Below are 27,870 nucleotides of genomic sequence, written 5' to 3'. Positions count from 1 at the left end.
GGTTGTGATCGGTGTGAACAGGTTTGCAATTCAATATAGCGTGGTACTAATACACTCCTAAGTGGGAAACCGTTTAGGTTGTGATCGGTGTGAACAGGTTTGCAATTCAATATAGCGTGGAGTAATTTGGAATGTGATGAGACGCAAGCTCAAAATTTATTGACGGTTCTAGTTTCGAAGTGCGGCACTATTCCCGGATGGAGTACTTCTTTTTCTACTCCCTCCTTTCCGGTTTTATAGGGCTTATCTCAAAATTTTAGTTTTTCCATTTTATAAGGCTCAATTTGGTTGTTCCCCAACACATGTTCAGATTCCAAGGTGCATTAAATCATTGCATGCAAGTATTAAGAGAAAATTGACCAATGCATGTACTTTATGCATGCATGCATTGCAATTAATTGATAAACATAAATTTTTGAGAAAAACAAGAGCATTAATTAGGTGCTTTTGCAAACTACAAAAAATATTCCACCACTCACCATCTTGGTTGCTGAGATTTTTGAATTAAGCCCTATAAACCGGAAAGGAGGGAGTACTGCTGTGTAGGTGCAATAACTGGCACCGTCGTATACATATCTTACGGTTAATGGGGCGTTCGACAGGAATAGCCGCGTGGCGAGCTCTCACACACGCGTCTGTTTTTTCTCGAAAAGGAGGATGATGACCCCCGGCCTCTGCATCTGGGAGTCACACACGCATCTGTAGCTACGAATTGTAGTGTTCTCCACCATCCGATTGGCTCTATCATGGATGTACCTATATACTAAAATATGTCTAGATACATCTATATTTTGACAAATGGAAGGCATGTATTGTGGAACGGAGGGAGTGCTTGTCATCAAAATGGATAAAAAGGGACGTATCTAGAACTAAAATACGTCTACATACATCTCCTTTTATCCATTTTGATGACAAGTAGTACTTCTTACCCAAAGGAACTTTATATCCAACAGACACAAAATATCCGTTCGACTGTTGGAAATTACTGATCTGATGTCGAAGTAATTGCTGCATCGCCACCAAAACCCACCATTTCTTAAGCTAAAGTAGACCAAGGTAATCCCTATATTAGCATAGTACTAAGATAAACAGAAGGCACTGTAGAAACATTTAGGACGTGAGCTTGTCAATCTGAATGTGGAGGGACACAAGCGTAGCCCCGGCCAGCAGCTTGGGCGGAACTGTCAAGAAGGTCAGCTGCTGCACGTCGACGTCGCCGGGATCCTTGCTGCTTGTCACCTCCATTTCCACCTTGACGACGTCGGTCGTGCCTTTGGGCTCCCCCGGCGGGCCGTTCGCCCACAGCTTGGCCACGTAGTGCGGCAGTGGGGACGCCCCCGCTCTGATGCAGACGACCGACACGGCGATAGGCGCGCCGATGTCGAGCACGCCGCCGACCAAGAAAAATGCGCGGCGGTCCTCCTCCGCGAACAGCAAGAGCCGTGGCTCCGACAGTGGCACTTGCAGCTAGAGCACCTTGCCGTACTGGATCCTGTGCACGGGCATGGGACGCGCGGTGCTGATGTGGTGGTAGAGCGCCGGCGGCGGGCCTTCGTAGCCGCAGATGGGAACGGGGCATTTGCAGGGCGAGAGCGGACACACGCTCTGGTGATCGGCGAGCTTGTGGTAAGTGACGTAGAGCCCACAACCTTCATGCGGGCACTCCACCCTCACCGACGAAAGGACGGAGTCCACCGTCGTGTTCCGCACGTCGAAGCCACCGCCGCGCTCGCACTTCTGGCACTGCCGTTGGTTCCCGGGGTGCTCGACGCGGCAGTCCGCGCAGGCCAGGTGCCCTCCCTTGCACTGCAGAAATCAATCGAACAACACATCAATCAAGAAACCTGCACCTTGCTCAATCAGCCGAACGGACGAGGTGTATTCGAACCTCATACACTGGAGGCGTCAAGGGGCGGAGGCACAAGGGGCAGTGGAGCACGGTGAGGTCCATTGAGACCTTAGAGAGCTCCATCGTCGGGTCCTATTCGGTCTGCATGATCTCGCCCTCCTCGTGCACAACCATCTCTCGACTTGGGCCGGGGTATTACAAAGCTTTAACGTCACATATTTTATACTATCTCAAGGTGCATTAAATCAACACATGCAAGTATCAAAAGGAGAGTCACGGCATGCATGCATGCTTTGTAATTAATGCACCGGTAAACGCAAATTATTGAAATATATCGAGTGCAGTGCTTTGATGTGCCGGGTCAACTCGTACATCAACGAGAAGTTTGATTATCCTCTCCCTCGCGGACTTAACTGCACCTGCCTTTGGCTGTATGACAGGTTGGCCACACACCTGTCGGGCCCACCTGTCATACACGCAAAGGCAGGAGCGTCCCTCCCTCGCCCATGAGCGTGGTGGCTGGCAAGACTAGGAGAAGCTTTCGCTACACGCTCTCCCTCCCGCACGCGGTGGACATGCAGCAGTTCAATCGGTGTCAGATGGCCAGAAGCGTACTGTAGTACTCCTCCAGTGCAGTAGTACTCCATCATTGTTTGACTTCCCGAAGAGGCGAAGAGCCAAGCGCAACCCGGACGCTCGTGTGGCAGTTTCATGTGTAGAGTAGTCTAGGATAGCGTGTACCGTGCCTGTAAGCTTAAAATCGTTGGGGTCGGCTCCATGCTATGTGGCCGTCTCGAAGTTTAAAAAAAAGTCTTCTGGCCCTACCTGACACCCTGGTGATTGTAGTTTGCACGCTCATCTGGTCAAGACAGGAATATATATTTTAATTTGTTTTTTTCGAAAAGGGGGGACTCCCCGGCCTTTGCATCAGAACGATGCATACGGCCACATATATTTTAATTTGTGGTGGGTAAATGTTAGAGGTTGCAGCAAATATATTATACACTGCGGGTCTTTCAGCCAAGTTTAGAGGCAAGCATGTGGGGCCAGTGCTATGATGTGTCGCGTCAACTCGTACAACGAGGAGAAGCTTGATTTTACTACACGCCTTGTCCCTCACCCATGCGCGCGGTTGCTCGCAGACGAGGACATGCTTTTGCTTAGTAGTACTTCTACAACAAGCTATCCGTCCCGCTCGCGGTGGACGGACATGCAGCAGTGGATTCGACACTGTAGAAGCAGTAGTAGTAACATCATTGTTCGTCTTCTCGAAGAGGCGAAGAGCCAAGCACAAACCGAACGTTGCAGTTGCGAACATTGGAGCACGCATATAGCCAGGCTCTTGCATGAGACAAAATTGCTATGTGAGCCCACTATTGTACTAGTACGTACAACTACTTGCTAGTATAGCCCTGTAAACAAGAAAGGAGTATTTGCCCTTCTAGAGATTTCAACAAGTGACTAGACTACACCGAGACGGAGTACATATGGAGCAAAATGAGTGAATCTGCACCGTAAATAAATACGTACTAGTTCTATCATTTTCCTCTCCGAGGTGCACAATATTGAGTATACTGACTAGTCTCTTTTTGACACGCATTTACGTTTTTTTACACAGTACAGACGCAAGCACTCATATACACGCGCATACACTCACCCCTATGAACGCACACACGCACGGCACTATCATCTTGAAATTTACGAAGTCACCATAGGCACCTCGTCGTCGACGGGTCCATAGGTGCTTGAATGCCAAGGAGGGAGAGGGTAGCGGTTCCCGAGACATTGAATGGTCAATGATGCATCCTCAATTACATGCAGAGGGAATTAATTGGAGAAGCAGAATAGAGCCAGCACGATGTGAATGCAACACAGTTTGGACTCTCATATAATAAAGGCGCCCCACCACTCCAATCCATCTACTCCCAAGTCTCTGCGCAACACTGCTCACTCCAATCCAAGACCAAGTGACCAGAAGCCACAAGCACCTATGGAGGCGATGGACGTGAGCGGCAGTCAGCTATGCCAAATCATCCAAGGCACCGTCCTGCGGCCCCGCACCACGCAGCGTTTCTAGATGGTGCTGGCGACCGCAGGCATCGTAGCCCTCGCCGACGCCGGCTTCGCCTCTCGCATGGACGACATGATGGTCAACTCCATCCGCAAGTTCACCGCCGTCAAGAAGCACGCGGACGACCTTGCCGTACTGCTCCAGCCCGCGCGCCTAGGCTCCTCATTGCCTGCCACCCTCATCGGCCTCCATGGTGACGAACTCTTTGAAGCCCTGGTGGCCCTGCAGGTGCCGGAGGTCGCGATGAAGAATGTGCACCTCGAGGCCGCGCTCGCCGCGCAGCGCCTCGCCATGCAAGAAACCGTCGACCTGCACATCCACGTCTATGAGGAAATCGTCTACATAGGCCACTACAAGGCAAGCAAGGACGGAAAGACGTTGGCCTTCTTCCAGCGGCTGGAATCTTTGGACGCCATTGTTCAGAAGCACGTCGACCTGGCCACGAAATCCGCTGCTACTTAGGCGCCGTTCGGTGGGCCGGCGCCCTGAGTCGAGGAGGTGGACGTCGTCGATGGATGCATCTCTTCCTGCCTCCTGTAACCAGCACTACATCGCCTCGTGGCCTTAATGTTTTATTAGTATAGTACTCCCTCCATTCCCAAATATAAGTCTTTCTAAAGATTCCAGCAAGTGACTACTACATACGGAGCAAAATGAGTGAATCTACACTCTAAACTATGTCTACATACATCTGTATGCTGTATTCCATTTGAAATAGTATCTAAAAAGGCTTATATTTATGAACGGAGGGAGTATATGACATTTTTATTCCAGTCGTAACGTTTTCACTGTGAGGTGGGGCCGCAGTTGAGCAAACCCACCCCGCCCACCGGGCGTCGGCCGAGTTTAGAATTAGAAGAGAGAAACGAGGGAGGAGAGCTAGCTGTAGCACGGACGCTGTTGCCAGATGGGACTCGTGTTTATAGAATAGGAGTACTGAGCACTCGTGCCTCTTTTTTTTTGAGGGAAAAATTAGTCGTATGTCTAGTACCACTAGTTGGGTGCGTGCAACCTATAGCTGTCATCACTTTAGGTCTCCTTTTCGAACCGCGGCTACGCTTCACAGTACATATTATTTCACGCATTTATCCTCCTATATGTATTCCTAGGCTATTTCCACGTGCTCCCATTCGCCGACATGTGGGACATAGAGCATCTGGGTCGTAGTGCATGCACGACTCGGAGCATATGCCGGGTACTTTACATTTCAGACCTCACGAATTACATGCAAACCCCCCGCAGAAGAATAAATAAATGAATGAATTACTACATGAAACCGGATTATTTTCATGGAAACCGGAGCACGTTCATTAAATTTTGGACATAACACGTTTATAAAAAATGACCGGACCGAAACCAATCTAAGGGCCTCTTTGATTTTTCCCGCAAAAAAAAGGGCCTCTTTGATTCGCAGGATACTGAAAACACAGGAATGGGGAAAGTATGATGGCGATGAACCGAGACGAGGAGAACTCTAACTCAGTTAGAGGTTAGAGTTAGATTCTAACCCTGAACTAACTCTAAACCAAAGAGGTGTATGGATGGCAGGGTTAGATTGACAATAAATGCTCTATCTCAATCATTTGACTACTTTGGACCCTATTTCCTGCCGGATTTGGAGGGTTCTTGGATACGTTTTAGTTCCATGACTAAAAGTAGTGGGACTAAAACTTGCTAGCCTCACCCATGCTTGGATCCAAATACTAAAGAGACTAAAATCAAGTTAATGAGCATTTATTATCCTCCAAACCCTCCAATCCAGAACTCGTCTGTGTTAAAGGAGAGGAGTTAAATGAGGAGAGAGAGGACTAATCCACATTTTATAAGGGGTACCCCTGACTAAATTTTTTTAGTCTCAAGACTAGTTTTAGCCCCTCTTTAGTCAGGGGTGCTTGGAACTTTAGCCTCTTAAAGAGACTATTTTTAGTCAGAGTAAAATAAGTCCCTTGGATCCAAGCACCCTCTTGGTGTGGCTGACTCTTCTGTGGCCTCCTCCCGCTCACAATTGACATAAACGAACCATCTATACAAATCAAGCATGCAAAACATGATAATTTTTACTTTGTCCATACAAATGCGATATCCCACTTAAACATACAAGTCGTCAATCAAGCTTCACAAAATAAAAAAACACTTCATGAAACAAAGAATGAGCTAACTCATCACGGAAGTCATTCACGATAGGGAGGGAGCCCAGAGCCCCTTACGCACCGAGGGAGGAGCTCGCCATCGTCGCTCTGGAGGAAGGCTCTATAGAGCCCAAGCCCCGGGAACCCCTCCGACGCCAGCCCTTGCGAGTTGAGGTCGACACCAGCATGGGTAGCAGGGCCGCTTGCCGCCGACTGGGAACTTAATCTTTGGGCCTCTAGAAATAATGCAAGCCTGAAACTGAAATACCTAGAAAGGTGAACTGAATCTTTGGGCCTCTAGAAATAATGCAAGCCTGAAACTGAAATACCTAGAAAGGTGAACTGAATCTTTGGGCCTCTAGAAATAATGCAAGCCTGAAACTGAAATACCTAGAAAGGTGAACTGAATCTTTGGGCCTCTAGAAATAATGCAAGCCTGAAATTGAAATACCTAGAAAGGTGAACTGAATCTTTGGGCCTCTAGAAATAATGCAAGCCTGAAATTGAAATACCTAGAAAGGTGACCTGAATCTTTGGGCCTCTAGAAAGATTTATTACCTCCTCAAGCAGCATCAAACAATTCCATGCGTGCACCACAAATCTATACCAAGTTTGATTAGGATCTACTTTTCCAAATCAGAATTAGCGCTAGAGCAAGCAAGATCAATGATATGGCCATGAGACAGAGAAGGAACGAACAAACTCACCCCTCTCGCGACCTCCCTGGTAGATGCGCCGCCGCCGCGCACGACAGAGGGAGAAAAACGACTGGTGAAGGGGGAGCGGGGCGACCTTCGAAGGCCGGAGGGAGAGGGCGGCGGAGGCCGGAAGGAGAGGGCGGCCAGAGGAGAGAGAGGGCGAGCGGCCCTATGGGGAACAGAGAGGAGTCGTGCGAGAGGGGGGAGCGATCTGGTGCGGGCAGGGGAGATTTTTTAGTTCTCTTTTAGTGGGCCCGAGGATAACTAACCCAATTAGAACCTCTCCACCGGGCTAGTTTTTTTAGCTGGGTTAGAGCAAACTAGCTCAAACTAACCCCTCTTGTTTCGATAATTTGAGGCTATTTCAACCCAAACTAGCTCTAACTCAGGGATCCAAACAAAGAGGAGTGTTACTGTACATGCTACAGTGTGGACCGTAGCACATTGTTTTTTATGGCCATATCACCGCATTGTTTTCTACTGCTGGTTCAGTGGGCTATCGTGGTTCGCGCTGCTGGTTCACTGGGCTGCCGTGGTTCGCACTCCTCCGACCTGAGTAGTACTCTAGTATAGTACTAGTATATACTGCATCATTCTTTGCTCCTTCTTACTACTCCGACATGTGGGAGAGCCAGCATCCGGGTCGACGTGTCATGCACCAGAGTAGAGCACGGAACGGAAGGGGGGCATCACCCCGGTCGGAGCGCCAGTAATTCATGACTATAGTGAGTGGTCATATCACAAATCTTTCCAGCAGTAACGCGCCGTCAAATCGCACAGCCCCACTCGCTCACCCTCCTCGCCTCTCTGTCAAACCGCTTACCCGAAACTGCCGCGCGTACTGCCCGGGAAAAGCCCCGCCCTCAACTTTTAACTACGCGAAAATAGTTTGAGCTTGTTCGTTCTATATAAATACAGTACTTACTGTATGTTTATTCACCCGTGGGGTTGTTCAATGAATGGAGGGGCAGGGAGCACAAGTGAACAATACTATAGTACTACTAGTAGTAAGTAGGAGTCGTACAGTAGTCACCTTAAATAGAGAGTTTCTTTTCTTTAATGCCACGTACACAAATTGAAACGCTTGTTGTGGAGAGAAAAAAGATAATCACTCCACTATATATGGACGCAGGGGCCTGAGCGCTTGCTTTACTAGGGTTGCTCTCTTCATTCTCTCATCCTCTCCAGATATAAACAAGACAGCGGTAGCGACATTTTCTCTCTGCTCACCGCTGGTCACAGATCCGACCGGATCCCTTCGGCCGGTGTGTGTAGAGGACTAAAAGGTGCATCGTTCACGCGGTCATCGCCGCCGAGGGAGGAAACCCACAGCTGCCGGAGGGGCCTGATCCTCTGCCCGTGCCATTCTCTCTGACACAGCACCGGCTCGGGAGGTCCTCCGACCGTTCTTCCTCCCTGCCGTATTGTCCGTAGATCTGACCTGCCGCCGCCGACATCCCGGCGACCCTCAGGTATAAGTTCTTCGAAAGCAGCCTTGCTCTACTGCCCTAGCTCCCCACGTGTCTGCATGTGCATCTTTTTCTACTCACATCAGCTCTTCCAAAGCCACCTAAATTTTTAGTATTATTAGAGGTAAAGCTACTTCATGCATTCGAATCTAGGGCTTTGTTCAAACAACGAAGAAAGGGGGGAAAGTTGTAGCATGAATCTAGGACTTGATTCAAAGAGGAAATAATATGGTGAAAGTAGTAGAGACCGGATGCCCAACCGGTCTCTTGGTTGAAAAGGGAAATAATGGGAAAATGCAGTACAAACTGGATAAGGAACAGATCTATTATTGGTTGAAAAAAGGATAGAAAGTGGCGGCTGGTGGACAAGTCAACAGAGTATGTCCAGGATTAGATTTGCTGCCATCACATAGTAAAAGGTCTCCAGGATTAGATTTGCTGCCCTCACATAGTAAAAGGTCTCAGGATTAGATTTCTGCGCTCACATAGTAAAAGGTCTCAGGATTAGATTTGCTGCCCTCACATAGTAAAAGGTCTCCAGGATTAGATTTGCTGCCCTCACATAGTAAAAGGTCTCCAGGATTAGATTTGCTGCCCTCACATAGTAAAAGGTCTCCAGGATTAGATTTGCTGCCCTCACATAGTACAAGGTCTCCAGGATTAGGTTTGCTACCCTCACATAGCATGAACAAACTCGGCATCACCACTTTATGCCTCCTTGTAGGTACATTGTGCTGATGCGTCCACTGTCGCATGTCCTTATACCAACCTTTTGCTGTTGTTAATGTAAGGGCGCATGTAAAATGAAGCGATCACACTGTTACCTTAGGGACATGTCTAACCAGTGTTATTGTTAATCTAATGCCTCCAGTGATAAGATGCAATTAAATTGTGTTACAAATGGCACTCCTGCTATTTTCCCCAGTATGATAAGTAAGTTGCTCCTTTACGCTGCTGAGTGTCCTAGTGTCCCCACGGTCCCATGCCCTTAAACCAACTCTTTAGCTGCTGTTGATTTACTGTGTCTAGTAAACAAGCAATGCCACCATTAAAGTAATCCCATATTTGAGGAATCTCATTGTTGATCGTAATGCTTCTGGTAACATGAAACATTGCTGATGTTTTAAAATTTCTACTGTCCTTGCATGATTGCCATGAACATAATTAAGATGCTTCTTTTCATTTTGTATATGTTTCGTATATTCTTATTGACCAGCAACTGTTTTACTTTCTATCTTTTTGTGCAGATAGGGATATCCATTTCACCTTGTTGCTATTGTGACCTTTTGGTGAACTACACAAAACACTTTTTTGGAATGAGTGTCTTGTGCAGTTCAACTAAAATGTTACATGGGAAACATCTCTCAATTTTGGTGGAACTGCACAAAATGGTGATTGGAGTTTCCAAAATCTCCGTCAAATTCTGCTGGTAATCTCGTGCAACATTTTATTAGCCTTTGCAAGATGAGCCGTAGCTGAATGATGCAATCTTTGCTTTATTTCAGGCGAACTGCAGAAAAAGTGGCATGAATTGAATCATCGGGTGGAGCTGCAGGTTGACTTCCACTAGTGCCACTATTATAGTAATCATGCTCTTTATTATCTGCGCTGTGCAAACAGGAATACTCAACTACAGATGTTGTGACGGTCAAGAGCATTCGCCAAGTTCTTCGATTGTATGACATGGCTAGCCAAGATGGATTTAATCCCGATATTCACTTTATCAAAAGGCTCTAATGGGTTGGTTCTGAATCTTGCAAGCTGGGAATCAGTGAGATGTGTAGGCATCTTTGTTGTACTTATTATTTGAATCTTATTTGTTGGTTCTGAATCTTGCAAGCTGGGAATCAATGAGATGTGTAGGCATCTTTGTTGTACTTATTATTTGGATCTTATTTGTTGGTTCTGAATCTTGCAAGCTAGGAATCAATGAGATGTGTAGGCATCTTTGTTGTACTTATTATTTGGATCTTATTTGTTGGTTCTGAATCTTGCAAGTTGGGAAACACGACATGATGATGCAGAGGACAACAACCATAACAAACAGTTCAAACTTGGTAGTATTATCTTTGTGAAAGTGCGACAAATGTGCTGATCGTGAGCGTCCTGAGAATAATAATTCTAATTGTTGTGCATGTTGATCCTGTGGCACTGATAGAACGAGCGAATGCATTGCTTGTTTTAAGTATAAATTTCTATTAAAGCTAATTAAATTTAAGTAAAGTGACCACTAACTCCTGTTATTACAGTACCAATACAGACCCGCTCGTGAACCGACGTGTGGCCGAGGGTGCATCTACTGCCGGGCGTGCAGCAGACGAGGGAGTGGTAGTAACTGTTGTCGCCTGTACACACTCAGCTTACTGTTGAATCCAGTTCCCCAAGAGCTGAAAAACGAACTGCCGCCGCCTACACACTCGTTCACTCGAAGTGACTCCAATGGCGATCCGAGGGGTGAGCCTGCTGGATATGGACTTCAGCAAGGAGTTCCCCTTTGAGTTCGCCGTTCAGTCCTATGGCTGCACCAAGTTGAATGTGATGTACACCAACGATACGGACTTGGTGAAGCTCTGCCTCACCTCGGTCCTATGGCTGCACCAGGTTCTGGAGCATTCGCCCGTTTCATCGGCAGCGCCGACTGCACCTTCGCTACGGTGGAGAGAAGGAAGAACGCGACGATTCGGCCATCTGGTGCAACAAGTTTGTCTACATCCAGAAGCAATACAAGATCATCAGCAACGGGCAGGAGAAGGACTCCGTGGTTGACCTCGCTGAGACCATCATCGATCCCTGATACGCCAACATGAAAGAAGACGACCTGAACACGTGGGAGGTACCTCTGAATCTAGCCTACATAACCTACGCGGCCAAGGACGCATACGCATGCTACGACATGTGCAGGCAGATCTTGGACATGAGGGCGTGTCTACTTCCCGTAACCGACGAGTACACGGACAGCCGCAGCGTCATGATCAAGCGTGCCAGGAAGGTCTAGATGTTGTACTTTATCTGTTTATAAGCACCTTTATCATCTGAGTGTTTCATGCATTAGCCTATGTGTCGTAATTATCTGTTTTGTCCGAAATATTTCTTTTAAGAACCCATTAACTTGATTGCTTTTTTTAGTGGCTATTTGCTTATGTATGTAAACTAGTTCACTTGTCCATAAAAAAAACTAGTTCACTCGGCTGCCGTGCTTTGAATCTCCTTCCTCCCAACATATTCCCCTCCTCAGGTGGACCCAACAGGTCTCTGAATTTTCTCCCACTTTCTTTTTCGATGTAAACTGAGTTTTCTCCCAGTATTTTCTCCCACATGGGCAAAGATGCCCCGTCTTCCCCATCTCCGGGTCGTTCCAGTCTGGGTGCGCTCGGCACGGTGTGGTCAACGTGGTCAACAACTGAGAGTCATCGGAAGATGACTGTACGTGAGAGGCTGACAGTGGGGACGCACCACGCCCATGGACGCATGCATGCAACGGAACGCAGTGAGGTCAACGTGGTCAAGGAACGACTTCCATCGGAAGTATACTGTACGTGGAGAGTCTCAGCTGGGTCCAAGGCCGCAGCAAGTAAGTGCCTCCTTATTACGCGGAAAATAATGATTCCTCCAACTGACCGCAGGGACCCACTGGACGGGCCACCGTATTTTGCGAAAAAATGTTTGCCCCCTGACTGCTGGGACCCACCTGACGGGCCACCGTATTTCGCGAAAAAAAGCTCCCCCCGCTGTCAGCTCGGACCCACCGGAAGTGCCTCCTTATTACGCACAAAAAATGAATACTCCCCCGGCTAGCTGGGACCCACCTTGGTGGGAGGCTGACTTGTGGGCCTACTAAGTTGACGGGGACGAAGGGCTTTGTCAACTTAGTCAATATGAACGATTATAGCTCCAGTGACCATACGATGTCCATCCAACGGCCGTAGTGCTTCTTCAACCTCTGGTCTTCTTGCTCCAGCCGCCCAAAGCAGCGCCGGTCGTGCCGCATGCTCCTGCCTCCCGTGGCCGGCTGTGCTGCCGCGGAGGCCTCACCGCCCCCTACGATTCCCACCGCCGGCCAGGCCCTGCGGCGACGGCAGCCTCACACCGCAGCCGAACCAGTGAACCCTCGTACTCCTCTCCGCGCGGGCTTCCACTGCCGCGTCTTCCCCGGCTCCGCGTCGTCCCCTTCCTAGGCCTTGCCGTCGGCCACCGCCGTGGTGCTCTCCGCGCGGCGTGGTCAACGTGGTCAAGGAACGACTTCCATCGGAAGAGTACTGTACGTGGAGAGGCTGACAGCTGGGTCCACGGCCACAGCCCAGTTTTTTTTGTGATTTGCCAAGTAAGTCGCTTTGTCACGCCTGTTGGGCTGCAAATCTTTCAAGACGAAGAGAGCTTTCATTCGGCTAGCCGAGAAAATGGCCCATCAGTAATGAGAAATGGGCTGTACATTTTTAAAACACATCAAACCGGCAATTAGTTTCAAATATCTTTTTTTTCATTTTGAGATTTTAAATTACATTAATTTTTATGCGTGGAGAATTTGTTGGATTTTATATTGATATACATTTATTTTTAAAATCAGTTTGAATGTGAGTCAAAATTTCGGGATTAAAAACAGTTCGGACCGCACCGAAATATGCAAAATTTCGTATAATTTTTTAACCGTGGCCACAATATGGGCTGTAATGCTAACAGAAAGAATATGGGCTCCAAAAAAACTTAATAATTAGCAAATGGGCTGTAAATTATTAGAAATAATGGCAGATGGGCTGTATGCTGTTTTCCACAGATTTGAGGCTTTCCTAAAAAAAAGGTTGACGCACAAGCAGTGACTGTTGGATGGCCATCCAACGGCCGTCGTGCTTCTTGAATCTCTGCTCTTCCTGCTCCAGCCGCTCAAACAAGCGCCGGCGGGACTGCCTGCTCCCTCGTCCCCGCGGCCGGCTCTGCTACCGCACAGGCCTCACCGCCCCACCGTACTCCCATCGCTGGCCTAGCCATCCCTCTACTCAGCCACACATGCTGTTATTCTCCGGCGACCGCAGACGAACCGGTAAACCCTCGTACAGTCGTACTCCCCTCCGCGTGGGAAACAACTGCCGAGTCTTTCCTGCCTCCGTGTCGTTCCCTTCCTAGGCCTCGCCGTCGTCCACAGCCCTGGTGCTCTCGGCACGTCCTGGTCAACGTGGTCAACGACCGACATGCATCTGAAGTGGACTGTACATGGAGAGGCCGACAGCTGGGTCCACGGCCGCACGCAAGGAAATGCCTCCTTATTACGCGCAAAATAATGATTCCTCCACCTGACATCAGGGACCCACCGAAATGGCCTCTGTATTTCGCGAAAAAAACGTTACCGCCACTGACAGCTCGGATCCACCAGCTATATCTTCGTATGCAAGGAAGTGCCTCCTTATTACGCACAAAAAAAATGAATACCCCTTGCTAGCTGGGACCCACCATGGTGGGAGGCTGACTTGTGGGCCTACTAAGGTTACTGGGACGGGGGCCTTTGTCAACTTTAGTCAATATGAACGATTCTAGCTTGAGTGACCGTACGATGTCCATCCAATGGCCGTAGTGCTTCTTCAACCTCTGGTCTTCTTGCTCCAGCTGCCCAAAGCAGCGCCGGTCGTGCCGCATGCTCCTGCCTCCCGTGGCCGGCTGTGCTGCCGCGAAGGCCTTACCGCCCCCTACTATTCCCACCGCTGGCCAGGTCCTGCGGCGATGGCAGCCTCACACCGCAGCCGAACCAGTGAACCCTCGTACTCCTCTCCGCGCGGGCTTCCACTGCCGCGTCTTCCTCGGCTCCGCGTCGTCCCCTTCCTAGGCCTCGCCGTCGTCCACCGCCGTGGTGCTCTCCGCGCGGCGTGGTCAACGTGGTCAAGGAACAACTTCCATCGGAAGAGTACTGTACGTGGAGAGGCTGACAGCTGGGTCCACAGCCACAACCCAGTTTTTTTGTGATTTGCCAAGTAAGTCGCTTTGTCAGGCCTGTTGGCCTGCAAATCTTCCAAGACGAGGAGAGCTTTCATTCGGCTGGCCGAGAAAATGGCCCATCAGTAATGAGAAATGGGTTGTACATTTTTAAAACACATCAAACCGGCAATTAGTTTCAAATATCTTTTTTTCATTTCGAAATTTTAAATTACATTAATTTTTATGCGTGGAGAATTTGTTGGATTTTATATTGATATACATTTATTTTTAAAATCAGTTTGAATGCGAGTCAAAATTTCGGGATTAAAAACAGTTCGGACCGCACGAAAATATGCAAAATTTCGTATAATTTTTTAACCGTGGCCACAATATGGGCTGTAATGGTAACAAAAAGAATATGGGCTCCAAAAAAAACCTTAATAATTAGCAAATGGGTTGTAAATTATTAGAAATAATGGCAGATGGGCTGTATGCTGTTTTCCACAGATTTGAGGCTTTCCTAAAAAAATGTTGACGCACAAGCACTGACTGTTGGATGGCCATCCAACGGCCGTCGTGCTTCTTGAATCTCTGCTCTTCCTGCTCCAGCCGCTCAAACAAGCGTCGGCGGGACTGCCTGCTCCCTCCTCCCCGCGGCCGGCTCTGCTGCCGCGCAGGCCTCACCGCCCCACCATACTCCCATCGCTGGCCAAGCCATCCCTCTACTCACCCACACCTGCTGTTATTCTCCGGCGACGGCAGACGAACCAATAAACCCTCGTACAGTCATACTCCCCTCCGCATGGGAAACAACTGCCGAGTCTTCCCTGCCTCCGTGTCGTTCCCTTCCTAGGCCTCATCGTCGTCCACCGCCCTGGTGCTCTCGGCGCGGCCTAGTCAACGTGGTCAACGACCGACATGCATCTGAAGTGGACTGTACGTGGAGAGGCCGACAGCTGGGTCCACGGCCGCACGTAAGGAACTGCCTCCTTATTACGCGCAAAATAATGATTCCTCCACCTGACATCAGGGACCCACCGAAAGGGCCTCTGTATTTTGCGAAAAAAACATTACCACCGCTGACAGCTCGGACCCACCAGCTATATCTTCGCACGCAAGGAAGTGCCTCCTTATTACGCACAAAAAAATGAATACTCCCCCTGCTAGCTGTGACCCACCATGGTGGGAGGCTGACTTGTGGGCCTACTAAGTTGATTGGGACGGGGGCCTTTGTCAACTTTAGTCAATATGAACGATTCTAGCTCGAGTGACCGTACGATGCCCATCCAACGACCGTAGTGCTTCTCCAACCTCTGGTCTTCTTGCTCAAGTCGCCCAAAGCAGCGCCGGTCGTGCCGCATGCTCCTGCCTCCCGTGGCCGGCTGTGCTGCCGCGGAGGCCTCACCGCCCCTACTATTCCCACCGCTGGCAAGGCCCTGCGGCGACGGCAGCCTCACACCGCAGCCGAACCAGTGAACCCTTGTACTCCTCTCCGCGCGGGCTTCCACTGCCGCGTCTTCCCCGCCTCCCCGTTGTCCCCTTCCTAGGCCTCGCCGTCGTCCACCGCCCTGGTGCTCTCGGTGCGGCGTGGTCAACATGGTCAAGGAATGACTTCCATTGGACATGGACTGTACGTGGAGAGGCTGACAGCTGGGTCCACGACCGCAGCAAGGAAGTGCCTCCTTATTACGCGGAAAATAATGATTCCTCCACCTGATAGCTGGGACCCACCGGACGGGCCACTGTATTTCGCGAAAAAATGTTTCCCCCTGACTGCTGGGACCCACCAGCTACATCTTCGCACGCAAGGAAGTGCGTTCGAAAAAAAAACAATTTGCCCCCCTGACTGCTGGGACCCACCAGCTACATCTTCGCAGGCAAGGAAGTGCTTGACAGTCAGGACCCACCTGGTCGAAGCGTACGTAGCATTGTCATTCTGGTCGCGAACGTGTACGTACATACTGGTCGATGTAGAGGCGCGCACATGTCGTAGTAGAGGCGCGCACGTAGCATGTACACGTACGTACATCAGCCAGTTTGCAAGAAAGAAAATACGGCCACATATGTACATACGGGCAGGGTCTCAACGCCTACTCGCGCATACGTACGGCCAGGGCTTGTGTTCATGGCTGGGTCAGAACGGAGAAACATCGTCGTCGTCGTCTTCATGGGGAGCCAATTGGCTGGGTCGGAACGGAATGTGTCGTCGTGTTCATCGGGAGGGCTTGGACGGAACAGCCGATGGAAACGAGGACTGGCGTACCGCAGAACGGAGGAAATGGCCTTGTGTTCGACCGGCCACGTTTGAAATGGGATCCTGTTCATCGGGAGGGGTCTGGCGTACCGCAAAATGGAGGAAACGGACCTCCTACGGTCGAAACGGGGGTCCTGTTGATCGGGAGGGGTGTGGCGTACCGCAAAACGGAGGAAACGGACTTGTGTTGGAGCGCTACGGTCGAAACGGGGGTCCTGTTCATCGGGAGGGGTGTGGCGTACCGCAAAACGGGACTCCACGGGACGCTGTTCATCTCCACCGTCGACCCCCTCCCGCCTCCACGGGCTACTGTTCATCCACCGTCGACCTCCTGCAGCCTCCACCTGCGACTGTTCATCCACGGGCTCCTGTTCATCTAGCCTCCACCACGCGCTACTCCACCGGCTACTGTTCAACCAGCCCTCTCCACGGGCTCCTGTTCAACCACCCCTCCACGGGCTACTTTTCATCCAGCCCTCCACCGTCTACTGTTCATTCTGCCCTCCATGGGGTGGTCCTGTTCGTCCTGCCCTCCACAGGGTCCTGTTCATCCAGCCCCAACCGGCTCGATCGATCGGGGTCCTGTTCATCCAGAGGCAACACCACGGGGTGCTGTTCATCCACCCCCACCGGGAACTGTTCATCCAAACCCCCCAGCAACGCTCACTGTTCATCCAGAGGCAGCATCGTTCGGCTTCAGTTAGCAGCAGTAGCGAAGGAATCGCTCGATCGGGTTCAGTTAACGGCCATCGATCGATCGCTCAGGTTCAGTAACGCGTAGCCTGCAGTGCAATCACTCGGGTTCAGTTAGAGCCCAACGCCTCGCTCAGGTTCAGTTAGAGCCAACGCCTCGCACACACGCGCATACGTGTATGAGAGAAACGCGCATCGCTCGGCCCCCGACCTCCCACCATAACCGGGAACTCCCTGAAATTTTCCTGGCCCTCGCTTCTGCCATAGTTTTTTCCGTCATGGACGGCCCAAAGAATGTCATGCAGCTGCGTCTCCAGCCCGCCCAGGACGAAAAGCCCATTTTGTGTCATGATTTTTTGTCATAGAAGTAGGAGCCCACCACATCTATGATGATACCGGTTTTTGTCACAATTATCGTCATAGAAGTGTCATATGTATGACAGAAAAAAATTCGTTCGGCCCAAAATGTCACGGATGTGTCTTTTTTTTTGTAGTGAGGGTTTCTGGAATATTGGGGTATTTATAGAGAAAAGAGGCGGTCCGGGGGGCACCCGAGGTGGGCACAACCCACCAGGGTGCGCCTGGGCCTCCTGGCGCGCCCTGGTGGGTTGTCCCCTCCTCGGGACTCCCCCTAGGTGCAACCAGGGCCCGTTGTGTTCCTTCTGGCCCATAAAAATTCTCCGTGAAGTTTCGTGGCATTTGGACTCCGTCTGATATTGATTTCCTGTGATGTAAAAAAAATGCAAAAAACAACAACTGGCACTTGGCACTATGTCAATAGGTTAGTACCAAAAAATGATATAAAATGACTATAAAATGATTATAAAACATCCAAGATTGATAATAAAACAGTATGGAACAATCAAAAATTATAGATACGTTGGAGACGTATCAGCATCCCCAAGCTTAACTCCTACTCGTCCTCGAGTAGGTAAGTGATAAAAACAAAAAATTTGATGTGGAGTGATGTTTATCATGTCATATCATATTCTTTTCTTTATATCATGGACATTTGGACTTTTATGTGATTCAAAGCAATAGTCTAGTTTTGACATAATAATTTAGATACTCAAGCATATCAACAAGCAACCATGTCTTTCAGAATATCAACGCTAAAATAAGTTATCCCTAGCCCATCATGCTCAAACATTGATCCATTCATGAAACACACATGAATATTAGCTACACCCAATACTTAAGCATGATCATATTGCCTCTTAGTTGGTGCTTTTGTAAGAGAAGATGGAGACTCAAATTCAAAAATAAAAATTGCATAAAGTAAAAGAAAAGCCCTTCGCAGAGGGAAGTAGGGATTTGTAGAGGTGCCAGAGCTCAAAGCGAAAAAATAGAGATGAAAACATTTTGGGAGGTGTATCCATCCCACCAACGAAAACGACTCAGAGTTCCGAACACTTTCCATGCTAGATATGCCATAGGCGGTTCCCAAACAGAAAATAAAGTTTATTCCTTTTTCCACCATTCTTTCACTTTCCATGGCTAGCCGTATCCACGGTTTCCCTCCATACCAACACTTTCCAAGGAATTTATTATTTGATAAAATAAAGTAAATTCATTTTTGCATTTCGGGACTGGGCATCCCTAAAACCTTTGCCTTACTCTCGTGCAATGACAAGTGGATAAACACTTATCGTGAGAATAATACATCCAGCATGGAAAATATTAGCCACCCGTTACCGTTCCGCGAGCGAAACAAACACACAAAAGAGAAGTTTATTTTGAAAATTAGAGATGGCACATACAAATTTGCTTAGAACGGCAAAAGAATACCGCATATAGGTAGGTATAGTGGACTCATATGGAAAAACTGGTTTAAAGGATTTTGGTTGCACAAGTAGAGGTCATACTTGGTGCAAAATGAAGGCTAGCAAAAGATTGGGAAGCGACCAACCAAGAAACGAATAATCACATAAGCAAGTATTAAGCATAATTAACACCGAATAATACACCACAAGTAGGATATAATTTCATTGCATGACTATTGACTTTCGTGCATGCATAGGGAATCACAAACCTTAACACCAATATTCTTACTAAAGCATAATTACTTATCAACACAACTCACATATCACATCATCATATCTCAAAACTATTACTAAGGATCAAGTTTATTTTGTCCAATGATCTTCATGACATTTTTACTTTATCCTTCTTGGATATCTATCACTTTGGGACTAATTTTCATGTGTTGCTTTTCATAAGCTCAAACAAATATAAGTGTAGATCATGAGCATAAAATTTTTCTTTCTCTCAAAATAATTTAAGTGAAGCAAGAGAGAATTTCTTTAAAAAAAATACTAACTCTCAAATAAATCAAAGTGAATCAAGAGAGCATTCCTTAAAAAATAACAAAGCACACCGTGCTCAAAAAGATATAAGTGAAGCACTAGAGCAAGTCCTAGCTCATAAAAGATTTAAGTGAAGCACAGAGAGCAATTATAACAAATCATGATATAATTTTGGCTCTCTCAAATAGGTGTGTTCAGCAAGGATTGATGACTTAAAACACAAAATAAAACAAGAAAAGACTCATATCATACAAGACGCTCCAAGCAAAACATATCATGTGACGAATAAAAATATAGATTCGAGTAAAATACCGATAGTCGTTAGAAGAAAGAGGGGATGCCACTCGGGGGCATCCCCAAGCTTAGGTGGTTGCTCATTTTTGGATCAAAGCTTGGGATGCCGGGGCATCCCCAAGCTTAGGCTCTTCTATCCTTCTTTCATCCATCGTAAGATAACCCAAAACTTGAAAACTTCAATCACACAAAACTCAACAAAACCTTCGTGAGATCCGTTAGTAAAAGAAAGCAAACCACTACTATAAGTACTATATCAAACCAATTCATATTTTGTTTTTGTATTATATCTACTGTATTCCAATGTTTCTATGGCAAAAACTCATCAAAGAAAACCATAGAGCCATCAAAATAAGCACACAACACAAAGAAAACAGCATCTGTCAAAACAGAACAATCTGTAGCAATTTGACACTTTCGAATACTTCTGTAACTCCAAAAATTCTGAAAAAATAGGAAGACCAGGGTAATTTGTATACTGATCTACTGCAAAAAGAATTGGTATTTTATCACGTGCTGGTGATTTTTAACAATTGTTTTCGTGACTGCATAAGTTTCTGTTTTTCAGCAAGATCAAACAACTATCATCCAAGAAGATCCTATAGGCTTTACTTGGCACAAACACTAATTAAAACACAAAAAACACAATCATACCAGTAGAATAATTGTGCAAACACACAATAATAGAAAGCAAAAAGCAAAAATAAATTTTATTCATTGGGTTGCCTCCCAACAAGCGCTATAGTTTTACGCCCTTAGCTAGGCATAAAGCAAGGATCTAAGTTTTGTCATCTTTGGTTCGAGATACATAAGATGCCCTCATGATTGATTCATAAGGTGGCCTGATTTTTGTTCTAGGAAAGTGTTGCAAACCCTTTCTCAAAGGAAATTGGAACTTAATATTGCCTTCTTTCATATCAATCACGACACCGATAGTGCGTAAAAACGGTCTACCAAGAATAATTGGACAAGACGGATTGCAATCAAATCAAGAACAATAAAATCTATGGGAACATAGTTCCTATTTGCAATAATAAGAACATCATTAATTCTTCCCATAGGCTTTTTAATATTAGAATCCGCCAGGTGCAAATTCAAAGAACATTCTTCAAGATTAGTAAGACCAAGCACATCACCTAAAGATTTCGGAATTGTGGAAACACTAGCACCCAAGTCACACAAAGCAAAACACTCATAATTTTTAATCTTGAATTTTATAGTAGGTTCCCATTCATCATGAAATTTTCTAGGAATTGAAACTTCTAATTCCAACTTTTCTTCCAAAGCTTTCATCATAGCGTCAACAATATGTTTAGTAAAAGCTTTGTTTTGTTCATAAGCATGGGGTGAATTTAGCATGGATTGCAACAAAGAAATACAATCAATCAAAGAGCAACTATCATAATTAAAGTCTTTGTAATCCAAAAGAGTGGGTGCATCACTAGCTAAAGTTTTGACCTCTCCAAACCCACTTTCATAAATTTTCTCAACAAGATTTTCACCCTCCAAAATATTGGGATGCCTTCTACCTAAAGTTGACTCTTCTCCAGTCCCTTTTTCATCAATATTAACTTTACTAAACAAGGAATCAATAGAATAAACACCAATCATTTTAAGATCTTCATCACTTTTGCAAGAATAATCACTAGAAAAAGCTTTCTCTAAAAATTCTCTTTTAGCTCTAAGCATAGCGTTTCTTTTCTTACTTTCATCCATAGAAACATAAATAGCTTTAATTGATTCATCAACTTTAGGCACAAAAATTTTCAATTTGAGATTTTCCACATCATGAGCAATTCTATCAACACTTCTAGACAAATCATCAATCTTATTCAATTTTTCTTCTATGAAAGTGTTGAAAACTTTTTGCGTGTTGATAAATTCTTTAATATTATTCTCAAGATTAGAGGTATTGCTATTATTATTGTAAGGTTGATTCCCATAGGAATTACCATAATTATTAGAGGGATTACTAGGAAAAAGCCTAGGATTAAAATTACATCTATAAGCATTGTTGTTGAAATTATTTCGAGAGATAAAATTCACATCTATGGCATCACTACTTTGCTCAATCAAAGTAGACAAAGGCGTATCATTAAAATCAACAGGAGCAATTTTACTAGCAACCAATTTCATAAGAGCATCAACTTTATCACTCAAAGAAGAAATTCCTTCAACCGAATTAACTTTTTTACTACTAGGAGCTCTTTCGGTATGCCATTGTGAATAATTTGCCATGATATTATCAAGCAATTTGGTGGCTTCACCTAAAGTAATTTCCATAAAAGTTCCACCTGCGGTGGAATCTAAAAGATTACGAGAGACAAAATTCAACCCTGCATAATTTTTTTGTATGATCACCCAAAGATTTAACCCATGAGTTGGGCAATTCCTTAGCATCATTTTCATCCTTTCCCAAGATTGTGCAGCATGCTCATGTTCAAGTTGCTTGAAATTCATGATCTGGGTTCTAAGGGAAATAATTTTTGCGGGCGGAAAATACTTAGTGATAAAAGCATTTTTGCACTTATTCCAAGAATCGATAGTATTACGAGGCAAACAAGAGAACCATTTTTTTGTAGAATCACACAAAGAAAACGGAAATAATTTCATGTTGACCACATCATTGTCCACATCTTTTTTCTTTTGCATATCGCATAATTCCATGAAGGTATTAAGATGTGATGCGACATCCTCATTAGGAGTACCAGAAAATTAATCTTTCATAACAAGATTCAGCAAAGCAGTATTAGTATCACAAGTCTCCGCACTAGTGGCGGGAAGACCAAGCGGAGTGCCAATAAAATCATTGTTGTTGGTATTTGAGAAATCACATAATTTGGTGTTCTCTTGAGTCATGATGACCACACAACAAGATTGCACTCAAAAACAGATCCGGCAAGAAAACGGCGAACGGAAAAGGGAGGCGAATAAAATGACAAATTTGTGTGAAGTGGGGGAGAGGAAAACGAGAGGCAAATGGCAAATAATGTAAATTGCGAGGAGATGAGATTTGTGATTAGGAACCTGGTTATTTTGAAGATCCTCCTCGGCAACGGCGCCAGAAATTCCTTTTGATTGCTCCCTGACTATGGCGCCAGAAAGCTCCTGTGGGCTAGGACTACGTCGGTATTTCCCCAAAGAGGAAGGGATGATGCAGCACAGCGACGGTAGGTATTTCCCTCAGTGATGAAACCACGGTTATCGAACCAGTAGCAGAACAAGCAACACAACGCAAATAGCTCCTGCACACAAATAACAAAAACTCGCAACCCGACGTGTTAAAGGGGTTGTCAATCCCTTTCGGGTAACGATGCCAGAAATTGCATGATGACGAGAGGAAGATTTAATAGATTGAAATAATAGATCGCAAATAAAGTAAAGTGCAAAAAAGAATTTTTGTATTTTTGGTTTAATAGATCTGAATAAAAATGCAAAGGAAAAGTAGATCGCAAAGCAAATATATGAGAAATAAGACCCGGGGGCCGTAGGTTTCACTAGTAGCTTCTTTCAAGAAAAATAGCAAACGGTGGGTAAACAAATTACTGTTGGGCAATTGATAGAACCTCAAATAATTATGATGATATCCAGGCAATGGTCATTACATAGGCATCACGTCCAAGATTAGTAGACCGACTCCTGCCTGCATCTACTACTATTAGTCCACACATCGACCGCTATCCAGCATGCATCTAGTGTATTAAGTTCATGGGAAAACGGAGTAATGCAATAAGAACGATGACATGATGTAGACAAGATCCGTTTATCTATTACGTAGATATAGATCCCATATTTTTATCCTTAGTAGCAACGATACATACGTGTCGTTTCCCTTTCTGTCACTAGGATCAAGCACCGTAAGATCGAACCCACTACCGGGCACCTCTTCCCATTGCAAGATAAATAGATCAAGTTGGCCAAACAAAACCCAAATATCGGAGAAGAAATACGAGGCTATAAGAGATCATGCATATAAGAGATCAAAGAAACTCAAATAACTTTCATGGATATAAAAAGATATGACTGATCATAAACTCAAAGTTCATCAGATCCCAACAAACACACCGCAAAAAGAGTTACATCATATGGATCTCCAAGAGACCATTGTATTGAGAATTCAGCGAGAGAGAGGAAGCCATCTAGCTACTAACTACGGACCCGAAGGTCTACAAAGAACTACTCACGCATCATCGGAGAGGCACCAATGGAGGTGGTGAACCCCATCCGAAATGGTGTCTAGATTGGATCTGGTGGTTCTGGACTCTGCGGCGGCTGGATGAATATTTTGTCGACTCCCCTAGGGTTTCTGGAATATTGGGGTATTTACAGAGCAAAGAGGCGGTCCGGGGGGCACCCGAGGTGGGCACAACCCACCAGGGCGCGCCTGGGCCTCCTGGCGCGCCCAGGTGGGTTGTCCCCTACTCGGGACTCCCCCAGGTGCAACCAAGGCCCGTTGTGTTCCTTCTAGCCCATAAAAATTCTCCGTGAAGTTTCGTGGCAGTTGGACTCTGTCTGATATTGATTTCCTGCGATGTAAAAAACATGCAAAAAACAACAACTGGCACTTGGCACTATATCAATAGGTTAGTACCAAAAAATGATATAAATTGATTATAAAGCATCCAAGATTGATAATAAAATAGCATGGAACAATCAAAAATTATAGATACGTTGGAGACGTATCACTTGCTCATGCTGAATTGGGGGCCCCGGGTTGCCATTGACAAGCGCATGAGTGGAAGCAGTTGAGAGCAGCATGCAGATCCAAGCACACCAGCGCTGCCCAAAGCCCAAGTGCGACAGCGTCTCAAGGAGGAAGGGCCAGGAGACCGTGTCGAAAGCGCGGGCTATGTCAAGATTGAGGAGGACCCGAGGGGCTTTGAGGTTGTGCAGCAACCGCGCCGTTTGCTGGACTAGCAAGAAGTTGTCATGGACGCCACGGCCGGTGACGAAAGCACTTTGGTTGGTGGACACCAGACTTGCCATCCTCGGAGCAAGGCGCAAGGACAGGACCTTGGTGAAAAGCTTCGCAACTAGGTGGATCAAGCTGATAGGGCGATAGTCGGACAAGCTGGAAGTGTCGGCCCTATTGGGGAGGAGAGTAATAAGTGCTTGGTTCAACTTCTGGAAGCCACAACCATTCATCGAGAAGATCTTGTTGAAGGTAGCACAAATGTCTCCCTTGATTGTGCCCCAGCATGCCCGTAGGAACTCGGCGGTGAACTCTGATGTCTACTACACAACCTTCTTCTTGTAGACATCGTTGGGCCTCCAAGTGTAGAGGTTTGTAGGACAGTAGCAAATTTCCCTCAAGTGGATGACCTAAGGTTTATCAATCCGTGGGAGGCATAGGATGAAGATGGTCTCTCTCAAACAACCCTGCAACCAAATAACAAAGAGTCTCTTGTGTCCCCAACACACCCAATACAATGGTAAATTGTATAGGTGCACTAGTTCGGCGAAGAGATGGTGATACAAGTGCAATATGGATGGTAGATATAGGTTTTTGTAATCTGAAAATATAAAAACAGCAAGGTAACTAATGATAAAAGCGAGCGTAAACGGTATTGCAATGCTAGGAAACAAGGCCTAGGGTTCATACTTTCACTAGTGCAAGTTCTCTCAACAATCATAACATAACTGGATCATATAACTATCCCTCAACATGCAACAAAGAGTCACTCCAAAGTCACTAATAGCGGAGAACAAACGAAGAGATTATGGTAGGGTACAAAACCACCTCAAAGTTATTCTTTCTGATCGATCTATTCAAGAGTCCGTGGTAAAATAACATGAAGCTATTCTTTCCGTTCAATATATCATAGAGTTCGTACTAGAATAACACCTTAAGACACAAATCAACCAAAACCCTAATGTCACCTAGATACTCCAATGTCACCTCAAGTATCCATGGGTATGATTATACGATATGCATCACACAATCTCGGATTCATCTATTCAACCAACACAAAGTACTTCAAAGAGTGCCCCAAAGTTTCTACCGGAGAGTCAAGACGAAAACGTGTGCCAACCCTTATGCATAGGTTCATGGGCGGAACCCGCAAGTTGATCACCAAAACATACATCAAGTGGATCACGTGATATCCCATTGTCACCACAGATACGCACATGCAAGACATACATCAAGTGTTCTCAAATCCTTAAAGACTCAATCCGATAAGATAACTTCAAAGGGAAAACTCAATCCATTACAAGAGAGTAGAGGGGGAGAAACATCATAAGATCCAACTATAATAGCAAAGCTCGCGATACATCAAGATCGTATCACCTCAAGAACATGAGAGAGAGAGAGATCAAACACATAGCTACTGGTACATACCCTCTGCCCCGAGGGTGAACTACTCCCTCCTCGTCATGGAGAGCGCCGGGATGATGAAGATGGCCACCGATGAGGGTTCCCCCCTCCGGCAGGGTGCCGGAACAGGGTCCCAATTGGTTTTTGGTCGCTACAGAGGCTTGCGGCGGCGGAACTCCTGATCTATTCTGTTCCCCGATGGTTTTAGGGTATATTGGTATATATAGGGGGAAGAAATACGTCAGGGGAGCCACGAGGGGCCCACGAGGGTGGAGGGCGCGCCCAGGGGGGGCGCCCCCCTGCCTCGTGCCTTCCTCATTGATTCCCCGACGTGTACTCCAAGTCTCCTGGATTGCTTCCGTTCCAAAAATAACTCTCCCGAAGGTTTCATTCCGTTTGGACTCCGTTTGATATTCTTTTTCTGCGAAACACTGAAACAAGGGAAAAAACAGAAACTGGCACTGGGCTCTGGGTTAATAGGTTAGTCCCAAAAATAATTTAAAATTGTAAAATAAAGCCCATTAAACATGCAAAACAGATAATATAATAGCATGGAACAATCAAAAATTATAGATACGTTGGAGACGTATCAAACTCGTCCGGGCCGTGCGCTTTGCCGAGCGGGAGCGATTTAACAACAGCCCAAATCTCATCCTCGGTGAAGGGTCGGTGGAGCTCAGCCAAGTCAAAGCGATGAGGGTCAAGGGCACCGAGGTTGAGGATGAATTCACGTGCGGCAGCACGGCCGATGATGGAGGTGAAATGGTCGAAGGCTGCCCGTGCCATGGCATCGTCATCGGACACGGTCGCGTCCCCAACATGCAGGCATGATATGGCGTTTTTCTTGCTGCGATGAGCCGCATGGATTTTGAAGAACGCGACACTGGTGTTGCCATCTTTGAGGCAACAGAAGCGAGCCCGCTCGCGGGCGATCGAGCGCTCGAGGGAGGTAAGCCCGAGGAAGGCGCGCTTGAGCTCGCATCGCAGCCAAGCCTCCGGGGGAGCCAGCGGACGAGAGTCTTGAGCGGTGTCGAACCAGAGAATGAGCTCACGGGCTAGCATGACTTGGGTGGAGACATGACCAAGGGTGCGCGCACTCCATCCCTGCAGCCAGCGCGTGGTGGCTTTGAGGCGGAAGTAGATGGTGCGGATTGGGTCGGCATCCGGGGCAACCGAGTTCCATGCCTCATCGACCAGCTGGTGAAATCCATACAGTTTGATCCAAAATCTCTCAAAGTGAAAGCGCCGCTTCGTAGGAGTTTGAGGAGAGCAGTCAAGCAGAAGCGGGCAGTGGTCGGGCACCGCGGAGGCGAGGCAGCGCAGAGAGCTATGTGGGTACAAGGTCTCCCAGGACGTGGTGCAAAGGATGCCATCATTCTTGACGAGGGTGGGGTTGGCTTGCTCATTTGACCAGGTGTATCTTTGGCCATGAAGGTAGATATCACGGAGAGCCAAGTCAGAGATTAGCCGATGAAACCGGTTCATCATGCGGTGGTTAATCCTGTCGTTGCACTTGTCCTCAGTGTACGCGATCATGTTGAAATCCCCACCAATGATCCAAGGGCCGGCCATCAAGGATCAAAGGTCGTGGAGCTCCGCGAGGAACTCGAGCTTGTTCGCATCCGCTTGAGGCCCATAGACGCCCGTGACCCACCAGAGGGGGCTACCCGAGGCCAGCATCACAGTGGCGGAGACGTGGTAAGTGCCAATGGTTCGGTTAGAGAGGGAGACGTGATCTGCTCGCCAAGCGAGGATGATGCCGCCCCACGTACCGTCCGCAGGTAGCCAGTAGCAATCGGAGAACTCAGGACCCAGAGTCTGGGCAACGATGTCAGTCGAGACTAGGGAGAGTTTAGTTTCTTGGAGGCAGATGATGGACGGCGTAGCGGA

The 27,870-nt window shown here is 46.9% G+C and overlaps 1 protein-coding gene across 1 annotated transcript in view; it reads right to left on the bottom strand.

Annotated features, from left to right (window-relative positions):
- LOC141021672 (uncharacterized) overlaps positions 1–27,552 on the bottom strand; it is a 41,727-nt gene extending 14,175 nt beyond the window's left edge. Inside the window, exon 1 of the mRNA XM_073497523.1 lies at positions 26,558–27,552. Within this exon, the coding sequence (XP_073353624.1) occupies positions 26,558–27,552 (995 nt within the window). The remainder of the gene's footprint in view (positions 1–26,557) is intronic.
- Positions 27,553–27,870: the final 318 nt, after the last annotated feature.

The sequence above is a fragment of the Aegilops tauschii genome, chromosome 4 (genome assembly GCF_002575655.3).
Source record: "Aegilops tauschii subsp. strangulata cultivar AL8/78 chromosome 4, Aet v6.0, whole genome shotgun sequence".
NCBI lineage: Eukaryota > Viridiplantae > Streptophyta > Magnoliopsida > Poales > Poaceae > Aegilops > Aegilops tauschii.
Note: the sequence above shows the minus strand (reverse complement) of the source record. Positions and strands in the feature narration are given on the sequence as shown.